The following is a 26,629-nucleotide window of genomic DNA, read 5'->3' on the forward strand; positions in this document are numbered from 1 at the left end:
CTCTTCCTTCCTCTCTAGCTGCGGTGCCAGGGCGAGAGCTAAGTTTGGGATCGTGGCGGCAGGACAAAAGGCGTAAGAAAGTTCGGACACGAGGAGGAAAGCAGAACCCGGAGAAGGGCGACGCGGCATGTTGATTCGCCCTTTGTTTAAGAGACGTACCTGACCGCGAAGGAGACGGAGGCACGGGGAAAGGACAGCGGGGACAGCGAGTGGCTCGTCTGCAGCCAGACAGGTTGAGGAGTGGGGTGACCTGCCAAGAATCCAGGCTTCTGGCCGTGACTCTCAGCCCCCTGCTGAGCCGGTGGACAGCAGACCGACCTCATCATACACTGAAATTTACTTAAACCTCATCCAAACTCTTCAGGCCGAACTCGGACCCCAGATCAGTGGATCGAACTCAACCCTCTTTTTCATTGTGCTCCCCTCCCACCGACCCCTTGCTTTGCAACCGAGGTCCTGTAAGGACATTAGAAGACCCCATCAAGGCATCAGTCATCAGACACCCGGCCACAGAGGCGGAGGGACCGCGCAGCCTGTCGTCACAGCGGATTTTGACGGCGGCCTTTTATTTGTGCACATGGACAGTTGATGAAGAACGATGGCAGCGAGATTGGCTGGAGCCGCCCCTTCCTCTCGGCCACCCTCCCTTCCCCCTGCAGCCGCAGCTCGGACCGGTTAAAGTTGGTCTCTCGGCATCCATCACAGCATCGGCAGCAGCTGTCAGAGCGCTGGAAGGAGCAGTATGCAGGAAACTGACTTGCCGGCCACAAATGCTTTCAAAGGTAAACACTGATGAATGCAAAACGGGGCTCGCTTTTGAATATCTTTGTTATAAAACATCTATAAACAAAGGCGTCAAAGATAGAAATGGATGCTCGGAAAGATGTTGCCTAACTCTTTCAAGTCTAACGTATTGAATTGGAAAACTCGGTAAGCCAAAGGTACTTTTTAATTCAACAGCTATGATTCCTCTCACATGTAGCCATTAGTTATAGCATTATGCACCATTCCATACCGGTTCCAATCAACGTATTTCTGAAGTATTTTTTGTTTTCTTTGTGACAGATGTAATCCTTTATAGAACTTTTGATGCACTTTTCCAAGAGGGAAAATACCTGGCCTTTCAAGGCATTTTAGGGGCATCCAATAATTTGTGAGCTTAGCTTTAGCTAATTGTATTACATTTTTGTCTTTTGACACAGTCAGAACTTCAGTCTTGTTTATTATGCTCTTGAAGCAAATAACATTTGAAAGCATTACTAAGCATTATTGTACGTACCACCGATTGAAGATTATTACTTCAGTCCAAGATGCGTTATCTCGAGGCCTTGACTGTGTTTGATCTTCTGATTGGTGGGGTTTTTTGCTCCCAAGGTGAGTAAATAGCCAACCGTGTTCTAGTACTAATCCTGGAACGATAGCGGGCTGTGGGTTGACAAATTGTACTTGTTTGCCGACATGTGGCTGTATGCAAGTCCGGCCTTTGCAACGATGCATTATCACTCATTTGGCATGAACTCCAAGTCCAATTTTGGGAAATTGGACAACAGAAAACAGCACAGTGTTAAGCTTTGGCCTGTTGACCGAACGTCACTTTCAGAAGTTTGGAAACCAGATTTTCAGTATATGTTTATATTAAAAACAAATTGAGTCAGATTCTTAGTAGGAATAGCTGTTAGGGATCCCTTAGTTTCAGCATGACAATTGTGTGGTGTTGTAGGTGTCCTCTTGGGCAGGGGGGACTTTGCAGAGATTGTATGGTGCCCCCGATACAACCCATCATCAGTTGTGTGTCCCAACTTCATTGGGTGTTTCGGCCAATTACTCACAAGGTTAGCCCACCACAGGCCGATCGGACCTGGGTGTGAGTCGCGTGGTGGTACCATGCGGTCAATTCGCGGTCGATGTTAAGGGGTGGCGTGGCACAGGAGGTAGAGCAATCATCTTTGGAACCAAACTACTCCTAGTGAATCCCTAACTGCTCCCCTAGTGCTGATAGACGGCAGCCTACTACTCATGGTTCATTCATGATGGGTTAATTGCTTCATTGATAATATTTAAAAAATTAAATAATAATAATAATTAATAAATTATCATCACTATTATTATTTTGCATCCTTATGCTTCTGCCACAGCCAGTGACTTATTAGCCTTGTGGTGTAACAGGCTATGAAGCCCCTGCAGCCCACCTCCACCGGCCACACCTTCACTTTCCACCCCCGTCCCTTCTGCTTCAGCTGCTAAATCGGCATACCGCAGCCTGTTCTTCTGGAATGTCTTGCCAATGGCGTGCTCCCATGGGATTGTAAACTTGCCAACAGGAGTTGGACCAGAGAACCAGGTCTGGCCGCAGGTTGGTCGCTGCAATTTGGGATGGGAAGGTGTGTCTATAGCTGAGGTCTACCCGCGTTTCCTAATCCCGGCCTGTGTTCAGCGGGCCTGAGTCTGAAGGTGCCGGTTTGGTCTACCGTTTCTCCCCTTCCCGGATGAAAGTTGTTATCTGTGGGACGGTTGTCGGCGCATTTGGAGACATGGCATCGATGATTACCATCCTGTTCTCCAGTTCAGCTGCCAAGCACATGAGCGCTCGGTTGTGGTGCCAGGTGTATCTTCCTTGTGTCAATCTGGTCTTGCACTCTACCAAAATTTGTTTCAGGGTTGCTGGGAATGCACACTGGGGACAGGCTGGGTCCTCTTCATGCCACAAATGTAGGTGGGATGGAGAGGGCAGAACATCATATGTTGCCTTGATGATGAAGCTTGGCCTGCTAGGCTCCCTGCTCCACATCTCGCTCCATGTGATTTTCCTCTTCTCCACACCCTCCCACTTCATCCAATTGCCTTGCTGGGCTTGGGAGACGGCCTTGGCACACCTGGCTGCTTCCTCCTGGTGGCGCACCTCCTCCACCACCATGTGCCGCTGTTCGGTTGGAGTAGCCTTTTGCCATTTGGGTGTTGTTGCCTCGTAGCCGAGATCCCCTCTGCCATGTGGACGTGCCCCACTATTTCCGAGTGTCTGAGGGCAGCCTTTGCCGCCATTACTGCTGCAGCTGGCTTCCATTTCCTCCCAGTTGCTAGGGTTGGAGCAGCACCTTTGACATATGGATTCCGGGATTCTGTGAGGTTCATCTCCAGCCTTGTTTTGGCACATTTGCACTCCTCCACCAGGTCTGAGATTGGTAGGAAGAGGGCTCCTTTGCCATACAGACCTACGCAGTTCTGTTCATCTGCTTGAGGACACTGATGGTATCCGGTCCAAGTTGTTCCACCCACTTCGAGTCTTTGAGGTCTTCACTATACCAGCGGCCAAGGCTCTTGATTGGCTTCATCTGGATTGGCCCGTTTCCGATGTAGAATCTCTCATTGGTAAGCTTGCCTTTGACAGCGGAGATGCTGCAGGATTTGCTGGGTTTAATCTCCATTCGCGCTCATTTAATGTTCATCTGGGGTTTGTCCAGCAGGCATTTGGGTGCATGCGTTTGTCATTGTTATCGTTGTCATGCCGTCCATATATGCCCTTATTGGGGGAAGACGCAACCTGCCCTTCACCCGTTCCCCTCCAACCACCCATTGTGATGCATGGATGAGGAGTTTCATTGCTTCAGTAAATGCCAGTAGAGATAAGATGCAGCCTGCTATTATGCCCATCTCGAGATGCTGCCAGGCAGTTGTACTAGCCTGTACCGTTATGCAAAACTGAAGGTCGTGGAAGTAAACTTTAACCAGTCTTGTGATGCCCTCCAGGACTTGAAAGAAGTTGAACACTGTCCACAAAATCATATGAGGCACTGATCCAAAGGCATTGGCAAGATCTAAGAAGACCACATGCAGGTCCCCCTTCTCCTTTATGGCTGTCTGTACCTGGTGCCAGATGACAGTTGTGTGTTCCAGGCATCCTAAGAAACCGCTTATCCCTGCCTTATGCACTGAGGTGTCGATAAAGTTATTCATCTGCAAGAATACTGAGAGCCTCTGGGCAACAACACTGAAGAATATCTTTCCTTTCACATTCAGAAGGCTGATTTGGTGGAACTGATCAATAGTTGAGGAATTCTTCTCCTCAGGTATCAAGATCCCTCCTGCTCTCCACCATGCCTTCAGTATTATCCCTTTCTGACATACCACTTTCATAATCTTTCAGAGGTGCCTCAAGACGTCTGGTGAGTTCCTACAGAGCATATATGAAATGCCATTTGGCCCAGGGGATGACGCTGCTCTTGTCCGCTTGACTGTGCTCACTGTGGTCTGTGCTCACTGGTTTTGACACCAGAGGTCAAGATTCTTTCTCGGACTAGCTGTTAGAGATCTCTAAGTTTCAGCTTGACACTTGTGTGGTATTGTAGATGTCCTCTTGGGTAGGGTGGACTTTGCAGAGATTGTATGGTGCCCCTAATACAATCCATCATCAGTTGTGTGCCCTGATTTCATTGGGTGTTTCAGCCATTTTCTTAAAAGACACCCTCTATCGAGGTCGGCCCACCACAGGCTGATCGGACCCGGGTGTGAGTCGCATGGTGGCACCATGCGGTCAATTCGTAGCCCATGTTGCATCCTTACGCTACAGCCACAGCCACAGCCAGTGACTGTTCTGTTGTACTGCAGTGCCAAGCTGTTTGGTTGTCCTCCTTTGGGCCTGTCCTCTGATCCCTACGTCCCTTAGTAGCCTATTGGTGGAACTGGCTATAAACCCCCTGCAGTCCACCTCCACTGGCCACACCTTCACTTTCCAGCCCCGTACCTTCTGCTTCAACTGCTCAATGGGCATACACCAGCCTCTTCCACTGGAATGCCTCACCACTGGCATCCTCCCACGAGACCGTAGGCTTGACAATGAAGACATGCGAATAGGACTCGGACCAGGTGTATATTCCTTGTATCAGGCTGGTCTTGAACCCTATCAAAATGTGTTTCAGGGTTGCTGGGAATGCACACTGGGGGACAGGCTGGGTCTTCTCCATACCGCAGATGTAGGTTGGACGGAGAGGGCAGAACATCATATGTCACCTTTTTTTTTTTCCTTCTCTCCACACCCTCCCACTTTATAAAATTGCCTCGCTGGGCTTGGGAGACTGCCTTGGCACACCTGGCTGCTGGCACACCGCACCTCCTCCACCACCATGTGCCGCCGTTCGGTTACACGTGCATCTCATCAAATAATTATCTTATGGCAATATTATGTATTTGATGCCATCCAAGCATATCAGTTTAGGATAAAAAGTTTGAATGCTACTGCAGATCTATCTTTTCATGATAATTCTTTTTTTTCATGTGAGCGTTTCAATAGAAAACGTTTCAAACTATATGTTTTAACATTTTTCCTTCGAGGAAAAAGGCCAAACAAAGTCAATTTTCATCTTAGTGTCACACATTTCAAATCCCCCACTCAAAGACCAAAAATGCCATCAGCTGAATATGTGTACCGCTGGGGTGACGGCCAGGAGATGCTTGTGATCTTTGGGAGCCACTGGGTTTCTGTATCATCACTGAAGAGCCCTCACCTCTCCTATGACATTATATTGGCTTCATGACGAGTGAGAAATGTCACTTTTAAGATGGGTTAATAACACATTTATGACAAAAGGTCAACATCCTTTTCCACTGCCTGTGCCGCCATTCACTCCAGTCAATGGTGAGTCAATCAACGACTCAATGTTAAGAGAAATATCGACATTAAGATTTACATCATAATAATTCTTTCTTACATTCTTTTTCAGCAAATAATACATGCAGTGCACTGCACGAGTTTATTTGTACTTTTGCATTGGTTTAGGATTTGACATACTATGCTTTTATGTCATATTTTGTGATGAAAATGAAAATTAATTACAAAGCAAAACTAACTGACCTTTCTACATTGTTGGACTGGTCAATATTACCCAGCCCGGTTCTCACACTGTTGCGCTGCTCCCACTCTCGATGTTCTTAATGATGGGCGCCTTCCACAAACATACGCAAATAGCACTCATGAAGGCGACTGGTGACAGCATCTTCTTCTGTCTCCTGACTTCCTGTTTTGGTTTTGTCTTCACGCCTTTGCATCCATTTTAGGGTTTTCCTGTCATTTTCCCCTTTGAGTACCAAGAGTTGGAGTCCCACCTCGACGTTTCCATCTGCAATTGTAGGAATTTGCCTTTGCAACTCGCCACAAACTCGTCAAACAACTTGCAGCCGACGCTCGCTCCAACGCTTAAACAACCGAGAAACTCAGAGGAAGACGGCGTCTCGGAGTAAACGTCTCACCCTGTGAGCTCTTAGAAAACCATGCTGACTGACAGGCTCAGTCTGGCTGATTGACTCGTAACTATGTTTTTTTTTTTCATCCCTGCAAGTTAATTCCTGAAAGTAGTGCCTTGCCAGGCCGGCACACAGTGTGAGGTGAGGATTTGGATGAATACACTAGCACCAGATCTTCTTACACACACCTGCTTATCGGTGAAACAGTGTATCCACTCAGTTTGGTCAACGCTCATGTATACGGAGGAATCGCAGCAGAGCGAAATCTTTCTCTCGGCTCTTAAAGCGCATTTATTACATGAGTCATCATTGCTGTGTGTGTATGTCTGTGTGTGTGTGTGTGTGTGTGTGTGTCTGAATGAGGGAGTTAGTACCGTCAGACAGCGCCGTGGCCCTGAGGGGTGAGGAGGGGAATGAAGTCATCGAGCCGTAGTAAACAAAAGCGCCAACATTCAGATGCAGACAGACTAAAGTGGTCGATAGCTTCAAGGTTAACGCAAGGTTTTGTTTACTGTGCAGGGTTCATGTCATTTCAGGTACTGCACGCACACACACACACACACACACACACACACTCACACACACACACACACAGACAGACAAATATACACATAGCCTGGGAAACCTTGTGTTGTCCAGAGAGTCCATTGGTGTCGTGCAGATTTTGCCCTGCCTCTGGTGAAATGCTGAGGAGGAGGGAGAGTTTTGTTTCATTCAGAAGTAAAACTACTGCGGTTTTAAGTAGTGTCTCAATAGAAAATAAATCCGTAAACTATTCAACAGAGAAGGAATGACATAATACACTTCAACACATCTGAGAGTAGAAAGGAAGGAAAGTAGTCTAGTAGGAACTCAATTTAAGTCCATCTTCTCCTCATTTTACTCCCCTCCTATCTTTGACACTCCCTTCCCTTTCCGCCATTGGTCACCTTTCCCAGCCCATCTACATTTATCTCACTCTGCCTGTCACCTCGTCTTTGCAGTGTGGTCTCCCACCAAAGTCAATCCGCACTGAGCTGTGCTAATGTGGAGCCTTCACCCATCGATAAAATGACTGACAGGTCAGGGTTATTAGAGGAGGCAACACTGGCTGCCTGCCTCACCACCTGTCAACACACCGCTGGAATTATGCATTGTTCACCCAAACTTGCTCCAGATGTAAGATTGATTTTTTTTGAGATTTATTTTGAAAGGTGTGAGATTGACAGCGTCGTGGCAATTCATGTGGAAGTAGATAAATTGAACTTACAGATGGGTAATGAAATAAAGGCATCTGACAAATCAAAGTTTCGAAGAAGGCGTCAAGCCAACCGGGAGTCGCCAGATCAGCCTGTCACAGAGTCAGCGCAGACCCGAAACCTCTGCCAGGGGAGGAATGAAGGCGCTCCTCCGAAGCGGTTCCCCTAATGAGGTGTTTATAGCAGCTTCGGATGGCCGTCTTGCTTGTTATTCAAAATTATACTGGCTTGAGTTGCAGTGACGGTGAAGGTCACTGCAGCTGCTGCTGCTGCTGCTGCTGCACACCATTGTAGTCCTCACCAAGTTACTCGTCCCCTTCCTGTCTCGTAATAAAGCCCCTCATCCCTTTGTCTTTCTTTTTCAACATGTTTTTCCCCTTGTCTACACTCCTATTTATTAATGAGTCTAGATAAGGGGTCGGCAAAACACAGCAAATGACTTTTTATTCAGTCAGTTAGATTTTGAAATATTCGTGACATCGAAATAAACCGTGGTCAAATTTTTTTGTCGCTCAAAATATGTATCCTAACACGCTATTGTTGCCCTGTAGTGCAAATGCTGTGTGCCGAAGTTCAGGAACTAAATTTAGATTAACGAAGTAAAATACATTTTTTAGTTTGCAATTTTTCTGCAAATATATTTGACATTGTTAAGTGAAATAGTCATTTTTTTTGTTTGAGTCGACAGCTTACTGGGATTAAAGGATGACTGCACACCAAAACAGGTTTTTGGTTTGTTGCAGGTGGGTCCATTTTTGCTTTTTATTTCCTAAATCCAAGGACGACTAAGATAGACGCTGAGTATTTTATTTTAAAGTAAGCTTCGACCCAGAGTCTTTTTTCAAGTTCCATATGATATAAGTGTTTATGGTTGACAACGACAGGTCTTGATCGTTTTGATGGGACTTTCAGTTTCTCGGATATCAGCTAAAGAGATGTTCTTCTGCTGTCTGATGCATTCGGACCAATCGGAATTTCCCATTTGAATCAACACTGGCAAAAGATTATCATGCAAACAGCTCTACAGCGGTGTTTTGTTTTTCTATAAAACTTCAAATAAAACATTTTAAGTAATATGCTGCCATTAAATTACAGATGTGGATAAGATACATGAAAGGCAATGTGCACATTTATTTTTTTTTAAGCTCCAAGCAAATTGAATAGTACTGCTGACTACAGTAAATATGTCCGCCTTGACCACCAGGAATCCTTCAGACATTCTCAGCGTACAGAACTGGCTCGCCGGCCAAATGTAATGCTCTGTTTCCAGAGCCAAGATGTATTCCCGGTATATTTTTCATGACATTTCCATCAGTTTCCCTGGAAACAGACAAATAAGAGAAGTCCTGACCGCAAACCCCTCAAACCCCTCTGTACCTTATGTTCTTTCGACTCGTGCTACTACAAGAACGAGACTGAAAATTAGTTTGGCAAAGTTTTTTATTTTTTCATCCCGATAAAAAAGTTGGCAATCGAAGTACATTCTCTACCTGTGACATTATCTATCAGCTGACCATGGCGGGGATTTTTTTTTTTTTTAGGTAGCCTTGCTGACAGAATGAGTGAATGTGGATCCTCAATCTCACCTTTACCAAATGCACAAGTCAAAAGGATGCTTTTAAATGGAGACTTTATCCAAAAGTGTCTTTCGCCTGTAGTGATATTTATTCACCTCGATCATTTTGAAGCAGTCAAGCAGTTTTTTGTTTTTTTTTTTTACATTTGAAAGAACTCAACAGTAATGTGTCTCTGCAGAATCAGCAGTCAGCAGTTTTATCAGGAAGTGTTTTCTCTTGAGTTTAAAGTTTCTACATAAAACTCGCAAAGAGAGACTGTATGCTGACACATTGTATAATGGAAAGCCCATCATATATATACTGTTGAAATACAGTATATATGGAGCAAATGTAGATGTAGATTCCTTTATAGAGTTTCTAAGAGAACATTGTTTGTAAATGTGGGGAAGTTTTATCTTAACTAACACTTAACCCTGTGGTTTTTGTGCCTAAACCCAAGCCAGCTGTTAGGGAAAAAAAAGAAGAAGAAAATAGCACACACCAAAACAACAGACTTCAAATAAATTAAAGTGAAGAGGAAGATATTTAATTTAGAATTCCAGTTACTTTAAAAAAACATCTAACTCTCTAAAATGTTTCTCGCACAAAGCCTTCCAGGCAAACCTCTTCATCCTTCACGATTGTTGGATGAGTAAATAGTCACACACCTTACATGCTTGTTTGGCTTGGTTTTGAATATAAATCAATCAAAGGAAAGAAATACTATTTAAGAAATGTAATGTAGAAGGCTGCAATGTCTGTAGATTTCGTGATGATATTCCTGTGTATCTGGATTGCTTCAGGACACTGGTGAATTCTATGTTCCTCCTTGAATGTGTGTGTGTATGTGTGTGTGTGTGTGTGTGTGTGTGTGTGTGTGTGTGTGTGTGTGTGTGTGTGTGTGTGTGTGTGTGTGTGTGTGTTTTGCAGAGTGTATGCAAATTCTGTACCCATAGTTATTTGATATAACTGCAAGATGCATGACAACATAATTGCAAGTGTGTGCATCTGCGCGCATGTGTGTATTTATGTACAGCCCATATAATTACAAGATTTACGACATGATAATTGCATGCATGTGTGTGTGCAAAAGTGCGCATATGTGCATTCATATTTATTCATTATAATTACAAGGTCTGAGACAAAAAAAATGTGTGTGTGTGTGTGTGTGTGTGTGTGTGTGTGTGTGTGTGTGTGTGTGTTTGGCAAAAACACTAAATGAAGAAACACAGTGAGCCATCCATCCCTGCCTAATTTCTTTGCTCTGTGTGTCTCATTATGCAAATGTTTATTCTGTAATGTTTCCAGTTTATGAAAGAAAAGGATGAATGTGTGCGTATGCACGTGCAGACACACTTGCACATGCGTGTGCGTGTTTGCTGCTCCTCTTTCATGTCTGAGCTGCGTACGTGCGTGTATGTTTACCTTGTCTCTTTGTATGGCAGCCGGCTGTCTGGTTTCACCGCTTTATTTACTTCCCACCCAGTTTATTTGCCAGTCAGTGAGATATCCAGCCAACCCAGTTTACTCTGACCCAGCAAGGCGCATCATCTGTGTACGTTGAGTCGCATCCATGATTGTGTTTATGTACATTTTTTTATCTGTGACTGTTTACCTGTGTGGGAGTGGAAGTCCAGTACATTGTATTCATCCGCTGCATTGAGAGCTGCTGCCTCTGCTCAGCTGCGTTTACATGAAAGCTTCAGTCACCGCTCCCTACATTCCTCTGATTCCTCAGATAGTTCCAGACCTCCATCCAGCTGCACCAACCTCCTCCCTCATAAAAAAAAAAAAAAAAAAACATGAAGGAAATTTCAGCTAAGATCAGGCTTGTCTACAACCAGACACTGAAAAAGAAACATGTATTTTTTTGTGTAATGGCATTTTGTGTCATCTTAACCAGAGGTCGGCAACCTTTAACATCCAAAGACCAATTTGGACCCGGTTTCCATGGAAAAGAAAATACTGGGAGCTGCAATTGCTTTTTGTCGTCTAAAATAATGGCACCACTGTATATATTGCTTTTTTTTACCCTTACACTTTGTATAAACAAGTGTGTAGTGTGTTGCTTATGAAATCCATGAAGTGCTACAGAGAAATTTAAATTTCATTTATGTAATGAACACATTTTGAACATTTTGAGCTTTGGGCTTTCAGAGCTTGTAGCGGAGCCTTGACCTGAATTTTAAAAATAAATTGGGAAAAAAATCACTGTGTCAGTAAACAATAAAATATAAATATTTGCAAAATATCTTCATAAATATTTATTTTACATGGCTAATGGGACTTCTGCGACGGAATCTGAAAATCAGAGCTATACCGGCTGGCGGGTATACAGTGTTCCAGAAGTGTGACGTTTATTTTGAGCGTCGAAAAATAATAAATATAATTTCATTTTAAAATTTCCAGATCACAATAATCTTCCAAATTAAAACTAAAATTAAAAAAAAGAGCTAAGACAGATGAAACTCACTTTAATTAAATACTTATAATTTATTTTTCCCATAACACTCGGAGCCGCAGTGCAAGGATGAAAGAGCCGCGGGTTGCCGACCCCTGATCTAAACCGCCTGGAGGTTCAGTAGGTGACAGATTTGGCCACAGTTGTTGACTTTGACTTGTTTTTTTTTTCTTTTTTGTTTGTTAGTTTGTTTGGCTGTCAGTTGTTAAGCCCAACATCAAAGGTAATGAATTAAAATGACCAGAGTTTTCACTCGGCAGTTTGTACTCTGTCCAGGAAAATGACACGGAGTTGGTGGCTGAAATGTGGAAGGCACAGTTTCCCAGAGGTCATTGGTCCTTTTGATGAAATTGCAGGATTTTTGTCCGCGCAGCCTCAAAGTCACTGGAGACAGGTGTCGTAGCATCACCGCGTACTGCAGCAAAAAACATCCATGCAAAGCTATCTTGGCCTGCTGAGTACTACCTCAGTAATTAACAACACAGCAGGCTTTGGATGATTCTGCAAGGCAGCTGTGAATATTTTCAAAACTTACTTCACGAGTCACACCTCTTACCAATGTAGTTGATGAATAACAACATGCATGGAAAAATAGGCTCCACTGAGACTTGTATCCCCTCAGAAGGAGTTCATACCATAATTCCGTTCCTGCTCGATGTGACATCAAACTGATGTTGGCTGATTGGTGCTAATTTTATGTGATCTGTCTTTGCCGTGTTTCAGTATATTGATAGTGTACAACTGGTTCCCTTATTTAGAGGAGTTAAGTGAACACCTTGAGCACAAACATACATTTTCAGTACTGATAAGGACACAGTCACACTGGCAGGAACAAACCGCCATGTACAAGTGACAACGTCACCGAATTCGCAAGTATGAAGGTGAACTTTCTTGCTCCTTGTGCTGCATCTTGTATGACTGTATTTATGGAAAAGAAAACATATAACCATCACCTGCGCTGCCCACAAAGAGAGACCAATGCATTGCCCCGTCTTCAAGTTAGCAAATGATTCACTCCATAATCCGCTGAGAGTTCCCTCACTTGAATGTCTCTATACCATGAACCCTTTCGAAATTTCTCACTAACAATGAAAAAAAAGTGTTCTCACACCCTGTACAGTATCGGTAAATAGTTTTCATTCAGGATTCTGCTCTGTTATTATTGTCACGGTACTCAAGCGTGTCCTTTGTACACGGAAAGTTAGTTGCACATCACCACGTCGTGACTATAAAAAGAGTTTTTCTATCCGTCCTCTGAAAGTTCCCCACCATGTGAAAGCTGAATGGCTGTTGCCAGCAGAAGGAGGACCTGATGTATGGAACAGCTTTATCCGGCCGTGTAGGAGGAGACACACAGACAACCTATCACGATCATGGTGCCAAAAAACTACCTCTAGTTTTGCAATGACTGACAACTCCTCCACAGTTCATTATTCTTTTAATAGTATTCAGAGGTTCACATTCTTGCTTCCAGCCTTTACGTTTTTGTCATTGACATGTTTCGTTTATTTATTTCCACGATCATATCATTATTTAACACTAGATTCAGATCCCCTTTGCAGCCACTCAAGTTCTGAGTTGACCTTCGGGCTTTTAATAAGGAGGCATGGCAGGGAAGGTTATGTGTAATGACATCATTTGCGTTCCCATGAAGCACGGGGTTAATATCCTTTTTTTTTTTTTTCCCCAAGAATCAGGAATTGCAATAATTCTTTACTCCCTAAATACATCACATTAGATACTCGCCACTCAGCTTTACAAAAATCCTGTCTTCCAATAACGCAAAAAAACAAAGACCAAGAAGAAAGGTGACCACAACAGCTTTTTGACATTGTATATGTCCACATATCAGGAAGCTCCCAGTGTGCAGAAATATTCAATTGTTGTACAACATGAACAGGAGACGTTGAACGCCACACTCAAGACAGCATGTCAAAATTCAAGTTACAGTGTGTGTTTGAGCATCCAGTTGTTTTCTGCTGGTAAGCTTTTTAAAACTTGCAGACTTGAGGTACAACATTTCTCTTAACATTCATCACTTGGTAGGCGAGATAAGATTATTATAAGCTTCGATTTGCAGCACCAAAATGCAGTGTTTGATCAAATGAGTTGGCTGTCATTTTTTACGCCGCACCAGTTTGTCACTTAAATCATGTACCGGACAGGTAAATTGTAATAATGTAGTGGACTGTGGCAAGAGTGCTGGCTACAGCAGTGCAGAGTATGTTGTCGTTGTTAATCCACAGGAAGCAGATTACGTTAAATTAGTAATCTAATGCTGCAGACCAGATGTGGCCTGAAGAGATAAGGTGAAAGCGACCGGTGATGCTCGCATCAAATGAGAACCCATTATTGTCTGTCAGGTAGAACTTTAACCGTTTCCTAATTTAAGTATAACCTTAAAAGCTTGTAATTACATCCACTGTGTTATATAGTAGTTAGCTACGCGTTGCGCTGGTATAACTCGAAACCTTTTCATTATATGGCATCGTTTCTTTTGAACTTCAAATGTCTTTTGAACTCTTTGGACTTTGACTTTGGATTCCTACCCAAAAAAATCCGAAAATCCAAAAAATCCCAGGCGAATGAGTCGGATCCCAGGCGTCGGCACGAGGTCTTTTCATTCTTTGTGCATCGGACGACTGATTGAGCGAAATGAAATGATTTACAAGCGTCTCCAAAGAGTATATATATATATATATTTATTTATTTTTTATTTTTTTCACTTGCAGTTGTCTCCTCCATTTGGCTCTTCCGCTGCGTGTTCATTTAAGCATCCTTGATTTGTTCAGTGGAGCCAGACTGCCTATCTGCTCCGATTCAGTTGTTGATATGATGGCTGAGGTTACTGAGTTTAAGATGTTATTTTGGCTCAGCCTGTCGGCGTTGCCTTCCCGCAGAGATCCACCGCTAGGTTGGCTAGGTAGCGTGTGGGGGTGTGTTTGCGAGCATGTGCACACGGGTGTGTGTTTTTTTTGTTTTTTTTTTTTTTCTTTTTTCAGTATTTGTGTGTTCGTGTGTGCGCTCGAATTTCGGGTGTGTTTATCGGCTCTGTGTGCTTGTGTGTGTGCGCGCATGCCATTGCACCTTATTGGTGTGTGCGTGGGTGAATGCATGGGTTTTAAAGCTGTCAGTGTACAGGAAACCCGAGGACACATTTATAAGGTTTCTCACTGTTGATGCTGACCTGTGAATACTGCATTAACCCAGCGATCTCTCAGCACCTCAAGCTGCAGGACACACAGGCCTGGTATTTTTAAATGTTCCCCCTCATCACAGTGCTGCAATGATAACTTTTATAGTGAAAATGGCATGGGAAAAATGGAAACGACGGCCGGGTCACCCTGTGCCACCTTGGCTGAAAGATAATTTCTGATCAAGATAGAGCTATCGTCCAAATTGCATCTTAATTAATGCGAGCTTTTTCATGTTTTAGCTCAAGAATTGACAAACTGCATCGTAAATCCGCGAACCCAATATCACTCTGGGTCAAACACACGCTATTGAGAGTTTAGTTAACTCCCCAAATGTAACCATATGGATTAAAAATATGCCTGGACGTTAGAAATGCTTAATCAAACACAGGATATGTGAAGCGTATCAGTCGTACAGTGTAATTTTCTCGATTTGTGAAGAAAAAGAAGCCTCACAACGATAAAAGTGAACATCGGTTCATAGGAGGCACTTGTGTGTTGACCCAGACGAAGGATAATAGACTGAAAATAGACTGAAGTGAAGGGTCTTAAAAAGAAGAGAAATGAAAGGTTTGTGCTTCTGGAATATAAAGGTCTTTTGGAAAAAGAGGTTTACATCAAGTTCTTTGGAGGAAAAAAATAAATGACCCTTACCTTATGCTCCATTTATCTTGACCGTGTGGTAAGAATCAAAGACTGTGGACCAGCTGCTTTAACATTTCTTAAATTCCAGAGAGGTTCAACATTAAATATGCATCGGAAGTACCTGCTCACCGCTGCCGGTTTTCCATCCTGCTGAAACAGGAGAGAGCGTTCTCAATCTCATTTTCTCCCCGCTGCTCGTCACATCCATCCTCCGACAAAGGCCAAAAACGGATCCCCTTAAAATATTGTTGATCGGAGATATCCGTCTTGTGTCCTTAAAAGGATGTGGGTAGTTTGATCGGAATGATTGATTGGAGTCTCGGGAAGTTCAGGTTGAAGTGACATCAACTCTGCTAGCGGTGTTGTCTGTGTTTAGCACTCCTGGCACACAGCGAGAAGGTCCCTGGCTCGATTCCTACGGGGGGGCCTTTCATATTCTCCCCGTGTCTGCGTGGATTTCCTCCAGGTTCTCTGGTTTCCTACCTCAGTCCAAAAACATGCATTAGGTTCATTGCAGACCCTAAACTACCCAGACATGTGAATGAGCGTGAATGGCCGTTCGTCTCTGTACGTGACCTTGTGATCGATTGCTGACCAGTCCCCTGGTGAACCCCGCCTCTCGCCCAATGACTGGGCTAGTCCCCAATCCCCCCCAGCAACCCTGAGTGCAGGATAAGCGGTATACAGAATGAATGCAAGGATCATGAATTCCAATAGTCTTTGAGTGTTTCTAGGTTTGTCTCAGTATAGTCGACCCCAATGACATCCAAACCAAACATTCTGAGTCTTTGAGGAAAAAAGAAAACGTATAAATTGAATGGCATAGAAATTAAACAAGCCGTAACCGGTCAAAAATGAACAAACAAACAACACAAAAAAATAAAAGAATAAGCCCAGATCGGGAAATGCACGGAACATAATATCTGTCCAAATGCAGAATTTGGACCCAAATACGGTAAACAGGAGGCGAGCGGGAGCAGGTACAAAATGTCCTTTAACACGACGTGGGGAATTCATTTCACACCTTGAGCGGCAGAACACAAGGGGGACAACGCATAGGCTCAGACAATGCCTGACCCTGGAGACAGAACTGGAACACAAACTCAGCAAATTATAAAATACAAGACAAGGGCAGACGTGAAGAAAGGAATGTCACCGGTGAGGATGACAAGCTAAGGACAGGCAGTGCAGACGAGGATTAATTAACTGGTGATGAGGGCTAATTAACCAGCACTTAAACAGACAGGAAGTAAAGACATGTTTTAACACGAGGGGAGAAGGATTACCAAAGAACACAGGAGGGAAACTCGCTGTGAAATAGCACACGGTGCACAAAAAAACCAGGGGAGGCACAAAAACGGGATAGCAAAGAAAAAAAAAAAAAGAAAATCCTCCAAAGCAGGAAAATCAAATATCTGTAAATGGCCGCCGCACCCAGATACTCCCAATGCCAACCTGACGTAACCCCAAAGCTTTTACAAGCCACGGAAGTGGTTTGATCTATTCAATTGGTGTGGAGAGCGACTCCCACAAACAGCTGAGAAAGGAGGCGGTGATGCTCCGAATGAGCCCCATTGAATATGAAAACAGGTATCTCTGCAGTCAGGTCTTCTTTGTCCAAAATAAACATGCAAGATCCTCCAGCGGACCTACCTCCTGTCCTTAGGAGCCATGTCGCTTTCATATGCATTCTGACGCCATCAACGTTTTTTTTTTTTTAAATCCCAAGTAATCTTCAATGTTTCCCCTTTTTATCTGTGGTGATCCCACCGCACAAGGCTTTTTAACCCGTCTTCAGCGCAGACTCCTCTGCCACCGTGTCGTCAAACACCTCGTAAGTAAAGCTTTCAAGAGTTTGCTGGCATCGGAGCAGAGACGGCGGCTTCCGACGGTTCACAAATCGAATAACACAGTGGGACCTAAACTAAGAATGCAATCAGCGAAATTTCATCTTCCCCTAGTTGAAGCTGACCTGATGGTTGATGGGATTGTGCAAGTATCAAAACTGGACCACCACGGCTCAAAATCACAGATAAGTGGACCTGGCGCGGTATGAATGGTGACCAGCTTTGTATAGGTATACCCGTCGGTCTTTCCAGTTCAACATTTTGAAAAAGTTTTCGATTATGTCTGAGGTATCATGGATAGTTGATAGAAAAGTAATTCCTACGTACTGCAGGGGAATATGTAGGGTTTAGTGTGGCAGAAGCGCCTGCATGTACCTTAAGCGCCGCTCTCAGAAAACAGACCACTGCAAAGAAGGGGAAGGAAAAACAGACAACTCGGAGAGCGAGGTTGCCTCGCTATTCATGTTCTGCATGGTGGGAATAATAACTATGGACTATTAAATGGGTTCAAGTGTTTTTATTTTCTCCCTGTGCTGCTTTGCTGTGTGAAAAAAAAACGCCATTAGCCAACTCCGTTGTTATCTTGGTGGAAATATTTATGTTCCGCTGGGGGCCCTGGAAATCCCCCTGTGGTGTCAGGCCAGAAGAGCTTGGACCTTTTTCGTTTTCGTCTGTTTCTCGTTAGTTCTGTCCATCGCTGAATAGTGACCAAAGCGATTTTTAAAAATGTCGCTCCGGAGTCTGCAAGAAATAACCGGAAATGGGCGTGGCTCATGAGTTCCACCAAGCACCTGCGACATATGAGTTCCGAAGGAAGTGTAAAAAGATGGAGCAGGAAGTAGGAACTGAGGTTCCTGGTTTCTATGCTTTCCAAATGAATGAAATAAAAGCGGCCTAGTTCCTGAAAAGGATATAGAAACTACAAAAAGTTCCTACCTTGCACAAGGTGGCTATAGACAGTCATTTACACTCGCACAAAGAGATGAAATACGAAATGTCAACTCTAACTTTGATTCACAACAGCACATTTGTGGCCATTATCATTTGCCATTTCATCTCCTGGTTGAAGAACAGGCACTTCAGACATCTTTGACACAAAGTTATGATGAGTCTGGAAAAAACCTGGATGTTGCATCGGCTGACAGAGGCAGTTAAATTACAAGGTGGTAGCACTTGAACCACGGAGCTGAACTACAAAAGGGGATGAGATAGTATCATTATTATTCTACACGTTCTGTCACACATGGTATCGAAGTCCTCTGTGTTATCGTACTTTCTTCCAATATTTTTGCAGTGTAATGCACAATAATCAGTGTCACTTTAAATGTTCCACCGTTGGCAAAAAGCCGCTGTCCCTCGGCCAAATGTTGATTACCTATAAAATCAAGGGGGGCATTTATCAGACTAGAAAGGCTTTACGCCGAATGCTGCATTGCCTGGGTTTTATGGAATTTTCTCCATAGAGTGAGTTTGATGACAAAGACACAAACACACACACACACACACACACGCCGCCTTTCATGATGTCACACAGGGGAGAAAAGTAGACAAATCTATGTAAAGGTACACACGACAGTGTGGCTTTGCTGCCGTATAGCGTGATTCCATCTCCCGTCGAACCCCCCCCTCCTCACACAAATAGTGATGCACTGTCTGGACTGCAGAGAGGAGACACAGTCTGAAGGTCTTTTATGCCTTCTCCTGCTTGCTCTCTCTCTCTCTTTCCCCCTCACTCGTTCCCTCCCTCCATCCCTCCCTCCGCCCTCCACCAAGGGTGTCAATTGTGCCGAGTCAGCGCCATCTCTGACATGCTTAATTATCCCGGTTGAGCCAGTGAGAGGAAAGAAGGAGAAAGTAGAGGAATGGGGGGAGATGGGTGAGGGGGAAGGTGGAGGAGGAGACAAAAAGACGAGAGGAAGGCGTGACGGGTTGAGGAAAGAGGCAAAAGAGAAAGGGGTAAAAACGAAGGGACGGCAGGTTGCGGAAACGCCCTAATCTTTCATGGCTCAGAGATGCGTGTGTGACACGTGTTTTAACCGCACTGTCTCACGACGCCGCCGCTCAGAGAGCGGGACAGCAAGATAGATGGAAACCGAGAGAACATCAGACGGTCTTTACACACAAGTCAAATATGAATCTGGGCCCAGCGGGTGTAGCGCTACAGTTCTGCTCTGATAGAACCACCCTCGAAAAAAAGACTAGCGCACGCTCTTGCTGTCGCCTCCTTGGACCAAGGTTGCGGGTTTGAGTCAGAGGCGGAACTGTCCGTCGCTCCCCTGTGAAGTCTAACCATCCAGCAGAAGCTACGGCTGTGTCACATTGGTTTACAAAGCGATCAGACGGAGCCAGACCAGGTGTTCAGGATCATTCACGGAGACGGAAACACTGACACACAGGACATTATTTTCCACCAAAAGCCACAGTTACGGTACGGGTGGAGGCATCTGATATTATCCTGCGATAAGAAACAATGGTACTCCGATGTTTACCCCGACATATTTCCCGGAGGAACCATACTCCCATCAACGGCCCCGTCGATGCCGTGATTTCCGGAACAGGAGGTTGTGCCATTATCTGTGATTTGTGGCAGTGGCACAGGAAGGAGTAGTTAATACTCTCATAGGTTCCTGAAGCTTCTTTTCTCACAAACAATTAACCTAGGATCCTATGTGACCGGCCATATTCCTCTGGCTCTTCATGTGTTTAACCTGCATATAAACCAAATTCCACAGAAGGAGACACCATGAGAACAGTAGCGATGGGAATCTGAGCACATGGGTTCATCTGATGGTAGATAAAGATTCAAAGAGATTCCAAATAAATGTATATCTATCTATCTGTCTGCCCATCCAAGCCTTTTATTCTAATCTTTATTGTTTTTTTAACTTCTGTCGCTGTCTCTTTTAATTATACTGCATGCTGCCGGAGGTGAGAATATCTTAGCTTATCTAATATTCTCTTGTTAGTTTTGCTGCACTTTAGTCACGAGTTGTCGACGCTTCTTGACACGATTCAAGGGATCACCTAGGTGATGAAATGTCTGCCGTTGGACATCAGCGCACAGCCTTACCAAACATAACTCGCAGTGTGCACATCAACATTAATGAGCACTCTTTTTTTTTTTTTTTCGAGTGCTGGAGCTGGTCGTCGGTTCCAGGCTTGTCTGTGGTGATCGGGCAGCTAGGAGTGAAGGACAGGAATGTCAGTGTTCCTTTCAACAGGTCCTCTTGGCTTCATTCAGGCAGCTCTATGCGAGCGTTGAATTACAGTGTTCCGTACCCTAAACAGTCACTTTCTGAATGTTTTATATTGCTTCTAATTTAAGAGCAGGGACTGCAGCAACACCAGCCCGCTGCTCTCCTTTATCCTTACACACAGACACACATAAACACTCACGCACATCCCAGCCACTGCTCAAGGACACTATCATAGCAAGACACACTGCAAAAAAAAAAAAAAAAAATGTATCCGGCCCCCAAGTCTTTCACTGGCAAGTGTCGACTGCACCATTTTATTTGTTTATTTATTTATTGTCAAGCACAGCCACGTAGGCACACCTCTGCCGCGCGCACATCCAGCAGTCTGCACATGTTTTGATTTTTTTTTTTTTTTAGTTCCTTATTAGTAAAGGAACTAAGAGTGAGAGGAAAAATGACGACAAAACAAATACACTCCTGTCTTCCAGAAGAAAGCCTCCATTTTACCACAGTTGATGGGAATTGTTAGTTTGGTAAAGAAAGAGTCAGCTAAAAATCAGTTATACAAGACCTGTAATACCCCAGTTTGGTCATAGTAATGGAGGTTAGACCAGTTTGGGTTTAATCTGGTGGTTACCTTGTTCGACTCCTCTCATATGCCATCAGATCCTCATTATCACCTTGATCCTCCCTCATCCCGCACAATCTTATCGTCACCGTCACCATCCTCCTCCTCCTCCTCATCACCTCCATCTCCCTGTCATCTTCATATTCCTCCCCTGCTTTTTCTTTCTGCTCCTCCTCCTTCTTCACCATTGTTGCTTCTTCCCTCTGGCCCATTTCCTTCCGCTCTCCCGATCCTCTTCATCTCCCTACCTCCGTTCTACCCGTTCTCACCCATCAAGGCAGATACGCAGACAGATCAGCTGACTGCCCAACTGACATCTGAGGAGATAACAGATGGGTAGAGAGAGAGAGAAACAAGCTAGAGATAGGAAGCAAATACAGGATGTGTAAGTGGTTTAGGGGGAGTTTGTAAGCTGCTTTTTGCCCCCCATTCAGCCAGACTCCCTGGAAGGTGTGGTCATGATGATAGCGAGGAAGGGGCTGAGCTGCACATTTCAACACACTGACCTTGAGATCAGTCATCATTTGACAGAAAACGCGCAACCGCCCGATTCATTCCCCGCTAATTCCCTAAACACCTCACTTGAGTGCAGCCCTGCACATATATTGCGACCTTCCGTTGTGGACACAAACAGAAAACGTACCATTTGCTCTTATAGAGTTTCACCTCTAACCTCCCGCTGTGTTTTCCGAGAGGAAACAAACTCTGGGTTATTTGCTATTTCACCGATGAATACCTTCTTTCAACTTGTCATTTATTTGTATGTACATTCTTTCCCATCCATCCATCCATCCATCCATCCATCCATCCATCCATCCATCCATCCATCCATCCATCCATCCATCCATCCATCCATCCATCCATCCAACTCGTTCTTGTTTCCGAACCGATGGGAAAAAAATGAACACACATTGCTAATTTTTATCCCAGGCTAACTATCCACATGGAGTACTTTCACTCAACCAAAGTGGATTAGACTCATATAATTTCATGCTGAGACGACTGAGGGATATAAAATAGTGTTTTTTTTTTTCCCTCCAGAAACATTTATATTGCACAGAGTGAAAATTAAATTTGAAAAAAAAAAAACAAAAAAAAAAAAAACAGCCTTTGAGTTCATCAAGACAATGGATTATTAAAGAGTTCCTCGATAAGAGTTTTGCTGGGATTGATGTGTTTCTTCTGTAGCTTTCACAATCAATCGGCAGCAAATAATGAGACTGAGAAGTGACATCAGTCACAATGGGACAGGATCATTAGCCCTGCCGACAAACATGTCCAATCTCCTAAAACAAAACAAAAAAAAGAAAATGCAGAATACTCTGAGTGGTGCATCTGCTCTCTGTCGGCTGTCACTCCGATGTTTCGACGCTCATATTAAACTAACTTTTATGAGCCTCATCGGTAGTTGTCAGCCCATAATAATAATGGATTGGTCATCTACTCCAGCCTGCCACGAGAGTTACCCCAATTCATTTCAAAGATAAATAACGCCATTTTTTCTGCATTCAGTACCAGGAATCGCAACGAGTGGGGCTTCATTTGTAAATGTGAAGCAGAAACACCCAGTCACAAGAAATGATTCCTCAGTAGCCCGCGGAGAGTGAGCGAATCACTGCGCCACACAATGAATCATATCTTGATATGTAGAAGGCACCGTAACTAAATCAATGCATTAAGAACACTCTGATAATTACTTTTACCAGGAACGCTATAATGTTTATTATTTACAACTCTGGCAGATTTGTTGCTGGAGCGGAAAAGGTCAGTTTACGGTTTTTCTGCCTCGGACTGATTCATTTAATTAGATTATTTCGGGTGCCTCTGATCAGCAAGTTGAGGCAATATCCTTTCCATGTGGGAAAAAAAATGAGAAACGTTATTCGGAATTACTATTTACCATTCTGTTTTTTTTTTTTTTCCCCAAATGTTCATTCCTGTCGCTGCGGCCAGAGTCGTCGTGTTTTCGATTTGTGTTTTCCATCCCATTTCTGTAAGACTTTGTAAGGATTTCTTCGACCACAATCAGTTAATGAAATGCGGCGGTCGGTTCATTTGATTTGTTGTGGTTAAAAGGGAATGTTGCTCTAGAACTAGAAAATACATGACCGCTGTTTTGTATTGAAGATCATTTGGAAATCCTTATGATCTTGACTTTAAAACCAACGTTGAACTAGTTAGGTTTTTCCTGATCTTTGGGTACACTCACGTACCCGCAGTCCTGCTCTTCACTCTGAATTTCCATGTCTTGGCATCAAGAAATCAAGAATCATCATGAAATCATAATCTGAAGCTATTCTTCAGCTCCAGCTCTTCAATCCCTCATGACTCCCATTTCACCAGCAAATGGTATTATTTACTTTACATGGCATTTAAATAAAACCAAAACATAAAGTCCAATCTGACTGATTGGTGGTGGCATTTTTATTTTCCTTTTTTTTTTTTTTTAATTTTATTTTTTTTATTAGTTTGTTTGTCAAGGCAGAAGAGCGGGTGGCAATTCCTCCTCACAGCAAGAAGGTCCCTGGTTGGATTTTAGTCCAACAATTTTCAACAGATGTGGGAATCAGAGTGAATTGTTGCACGATTCAAAATGTGGCCTTGCTATCAACTGGCGATTGTCCAGGGTGAACCCCGCCTTTCGATCGACGTCAGTTGGGAGAGACTCTCGGTCCGCAGTGACCCTCAGGACAGGATAAGCGGTGTAGATAATGAATGAAGAAATTAATTATTTGTGAGGGGACCATGTACAAAAACATGAATCCCACATACAGGGAAGAGGCGCTTTATTGTTGATTTTGCCAAGGCTAATTTCCACCCAAATTGGGGAAAATTGCCTCGAACGAGAGAGCGAATTGTTGTCTATCTGTATACGTGGCCCTGCTATTGACTGGCAACCAGTTTGGGGGTATAACCCGCCTCTCGCCTGACAGCAGCTGAATGGGATCCAGCATCCCCTGTGACCCTGAGTAGGACAAGCACCAGACGATGAATTGATGGAGGGATAATATCCATCCGTTAGTCCCTATGACGTCCCATTGTTAGTTTTTTTTAAACTGGCATACAAAATCGTGATTACATTTGACGGTAAGAAAACAACCGTGACCGCTCAAAGACTAAAACAGTCGATAAAGCCGAAAGTTTTGACCCGACCGTCTCTGCGTTGATGTTGAGCCTCACTGACTATAGAGCTACAACAGCAGAATTGCATCTCCTTTGGTAAATAATCACATCCTGCGACCTTTAATATAGTTTCATCAAAGCTGTCACATACAATTTAACTCTGACTGTTTAATGGCGTTCATGCCTTCCCATCTTTTACATTCAAGTGTCCTGGGTGCCGTATTTCGGCAGCTCGGTAATCATTCCTACATGTTCTCATTCCCAAGCCGGCGTTAGATGCAGACGCATTTAAGGCACCCCTTTCTCGTAATTTTTTGATTAACCTGGAGAAGCGTTATATTCGAGTGCAGCGTCAGTAGAGGAACGCGGCGTCTCGACTCCGCTTTTATTTAGGTTAGGTTGAGATATAGATGCAGATGGTTGAGAAATTAAGAGGAAGAATTAAGAAAGGGGTTTCGAATGCATCGGTATGTGGTGCTAAAGGAACTTTCCCTATTCGTCAGACTGTTGACTCATTGGGAGTGAGAACGTGTTCATCATTCATCCCACCTTCCTGTCTGGCATTTTAAGATCACTCGAATGAATCTGTGCACCACTGTTTTCGTAATTTAGCGGGGGAGAGACAAGTTTACTTTTACACAGAATCGTCCCAACGTCTCAGCGCTTTTCTTCTAGTCCATCGTGGAGAGTCGCAGAAAAGATTGGTGGGTAGAGACACAATGGGATGTTGAAGATTAGAGAGTAATGTGGAGTAATAGAGCTTGAGAGAAGATGATAGACAGAGGAGGTGATGAAACTGAAAAGGGAGGCAGAGGGAAGGTTAGGTCGCTGATCAGAGCAGTGGATGCGACAAAATGAAAGACAGATTGAGGAGAGAAGAGGCTGAGCCGGTCACTGAAGCTTTGCTAATTGCCACTTAAAATAGGAGGAAAATGCTGGCTCGGAAGAGTGGCCACGCCGGTCTGTGTTTTCAATCGGATTTGTATTTCGTCCCTCGCCCCCGGGCCCCTCTGTCTGTGTCTAGACGATAGCGGAACAAGGTGTTCGTGTTATGGGAGGAAGGGAAGAAAAAGTGCTGTGTCATTAGAGCAACTGAGGAAGGCTTTAGTGCCAAGAAAGGACCTGCGGTGTTCGTGGCCGTGATCTCAGACTGTCTCATCCAGGATGCGCTGTTTTTGATTAAGCACGTGGAAACGCAGCGCCGTCCCTCTTTTCAAAATTACAATTTCATTAAAAGGGCTTCCTTCCGCGACCCCCACATCCCGGCCACCCTTACAGCGCCAGTGAGGAAAATGAAATGGAAAAAAATAAATAAAATCAGCAAATTATAAATAAATAAATGGAGATCCTGGTTGAGACATGATTACAGAGGTTGATTTAGACCTGCGTAATAACATTAAGTGATGAGGGTGGCATGCAGGAGCTGATTTGTTTGTCGCAAAGATATCATTTCTCAGAATGCATCGGATGTAAATCCGTCCGGTCTCCTCGGTTGCATGCGCTCTTCACATAAGAAGCTCATGCTGCTGGCAATATCATGTAACTGTCCAAAACAACAACTGCATTTATTATGTTAATTGTTTCGTGTCCTCCAATCCAACAATCGCTGTGTTCTGTTTACTCTGATTCTAGACTGCGATAATCCCTAGATTAGGAAAAGACTTTGGGTAATGTCGTCTTGATAGTTCAATATCGAGCGGCTCTTGGGGTAAATGGTTTCCACAATGACGTACTTCATTCAGTTATTGATTTTAGAGAAATATACAGAGAGTGATCAATCAGAATGATTACGTTTTATTTATTGTACCCAGGTGTAATAACAGCATATCTCAAGATTGATAGAGCGTGATCCCAGCAACCCTCCGCTTCCAAAGCAGCTGGTGGAACTCCGCTCTATCACTTGGTTTCTAGTCGACGCGTTGCAGAACATTTACGCACGAGAGTGCATGTTAGTTCTATTTCACTGAAGGTCATTCCTTTTTACAGAGTGTATCAAGCAAAGTAGGAAGTCAGACACCAAATCAGCTATAATACCTGGTTTGTTGTCAAAACAATACACCTCACTGAGCTGCCGGTATATAGGGATATAGGGATTCACTGGCTGACAAAATTTCATTTTCCCAACTGCAGGCTGCGCCACAGTAAAATAGGAATTCATAGTAATGACCAAAATTTAAACTGACAGAAAAAATGCCACATAACTCTATGCAGTCATCTACTCCATAGCAGAGACGCAACTTTGAGGGAAAATGACTGAGTCGGAAAATCTGTTAGCGGTAATCCAAATTAGTAGTCAACTTTTGAAACAATTTGGGAATATGGGTCCGAACCAAATCATGTTTAATACAGCGATGCTTGTGATGCAGAGCCCTAGGTGACACAACAGGGATCAGTCATTTATCAATACAATCATTTATCAATACAATAATAGTCAATCCAGGATAACACAGAGGCCTCCTGTCTGTGTTTCTGTTTCCATCATGAGTGAAAGCATCCGTTGACCGTG

General features: G+C 43.8%; 1 protein-coding gene across 1 annotated transcript in view; it reads left to right on the top strand.

The window, feature by feature from the left end:
- LOC147229381 (low-density lipoprotein receptor class A domain-containing protein 4-like) overlaps positions 1–26,629 on the top strand; it is a 209,877-nt gene that overhangs the window by 79,939 nt on the left and 103,309 nt on the right. The window contains exon 4 of the mRNA XM_086154824.1: positions 19–782. Within this exon, the coding sequence (XP_086010950.1) occupies positions 743–782 (40 nt within the window). The 5' untranslated portion in view covers positions 19–742. The remainder of the gene's footprint in view (positions 1–18; positions 783–26,629) is intronic.

Source organism: Fistularia commersonii, chromosome 11 (assembly GCF_037954325.1).
Source record: "Fistularia commersonii isolate RoL2024-O1a breed Wild chromosome 11, RoL_Fcom_v1.0, whole genome shotgun sequence".
Lineage (NCBI taxonomy): Eukaryota > Metazoa > Chordata > Actinopteri > Syngnathiformes > Fistulariidae > Fistularia > Fistularia commersonii.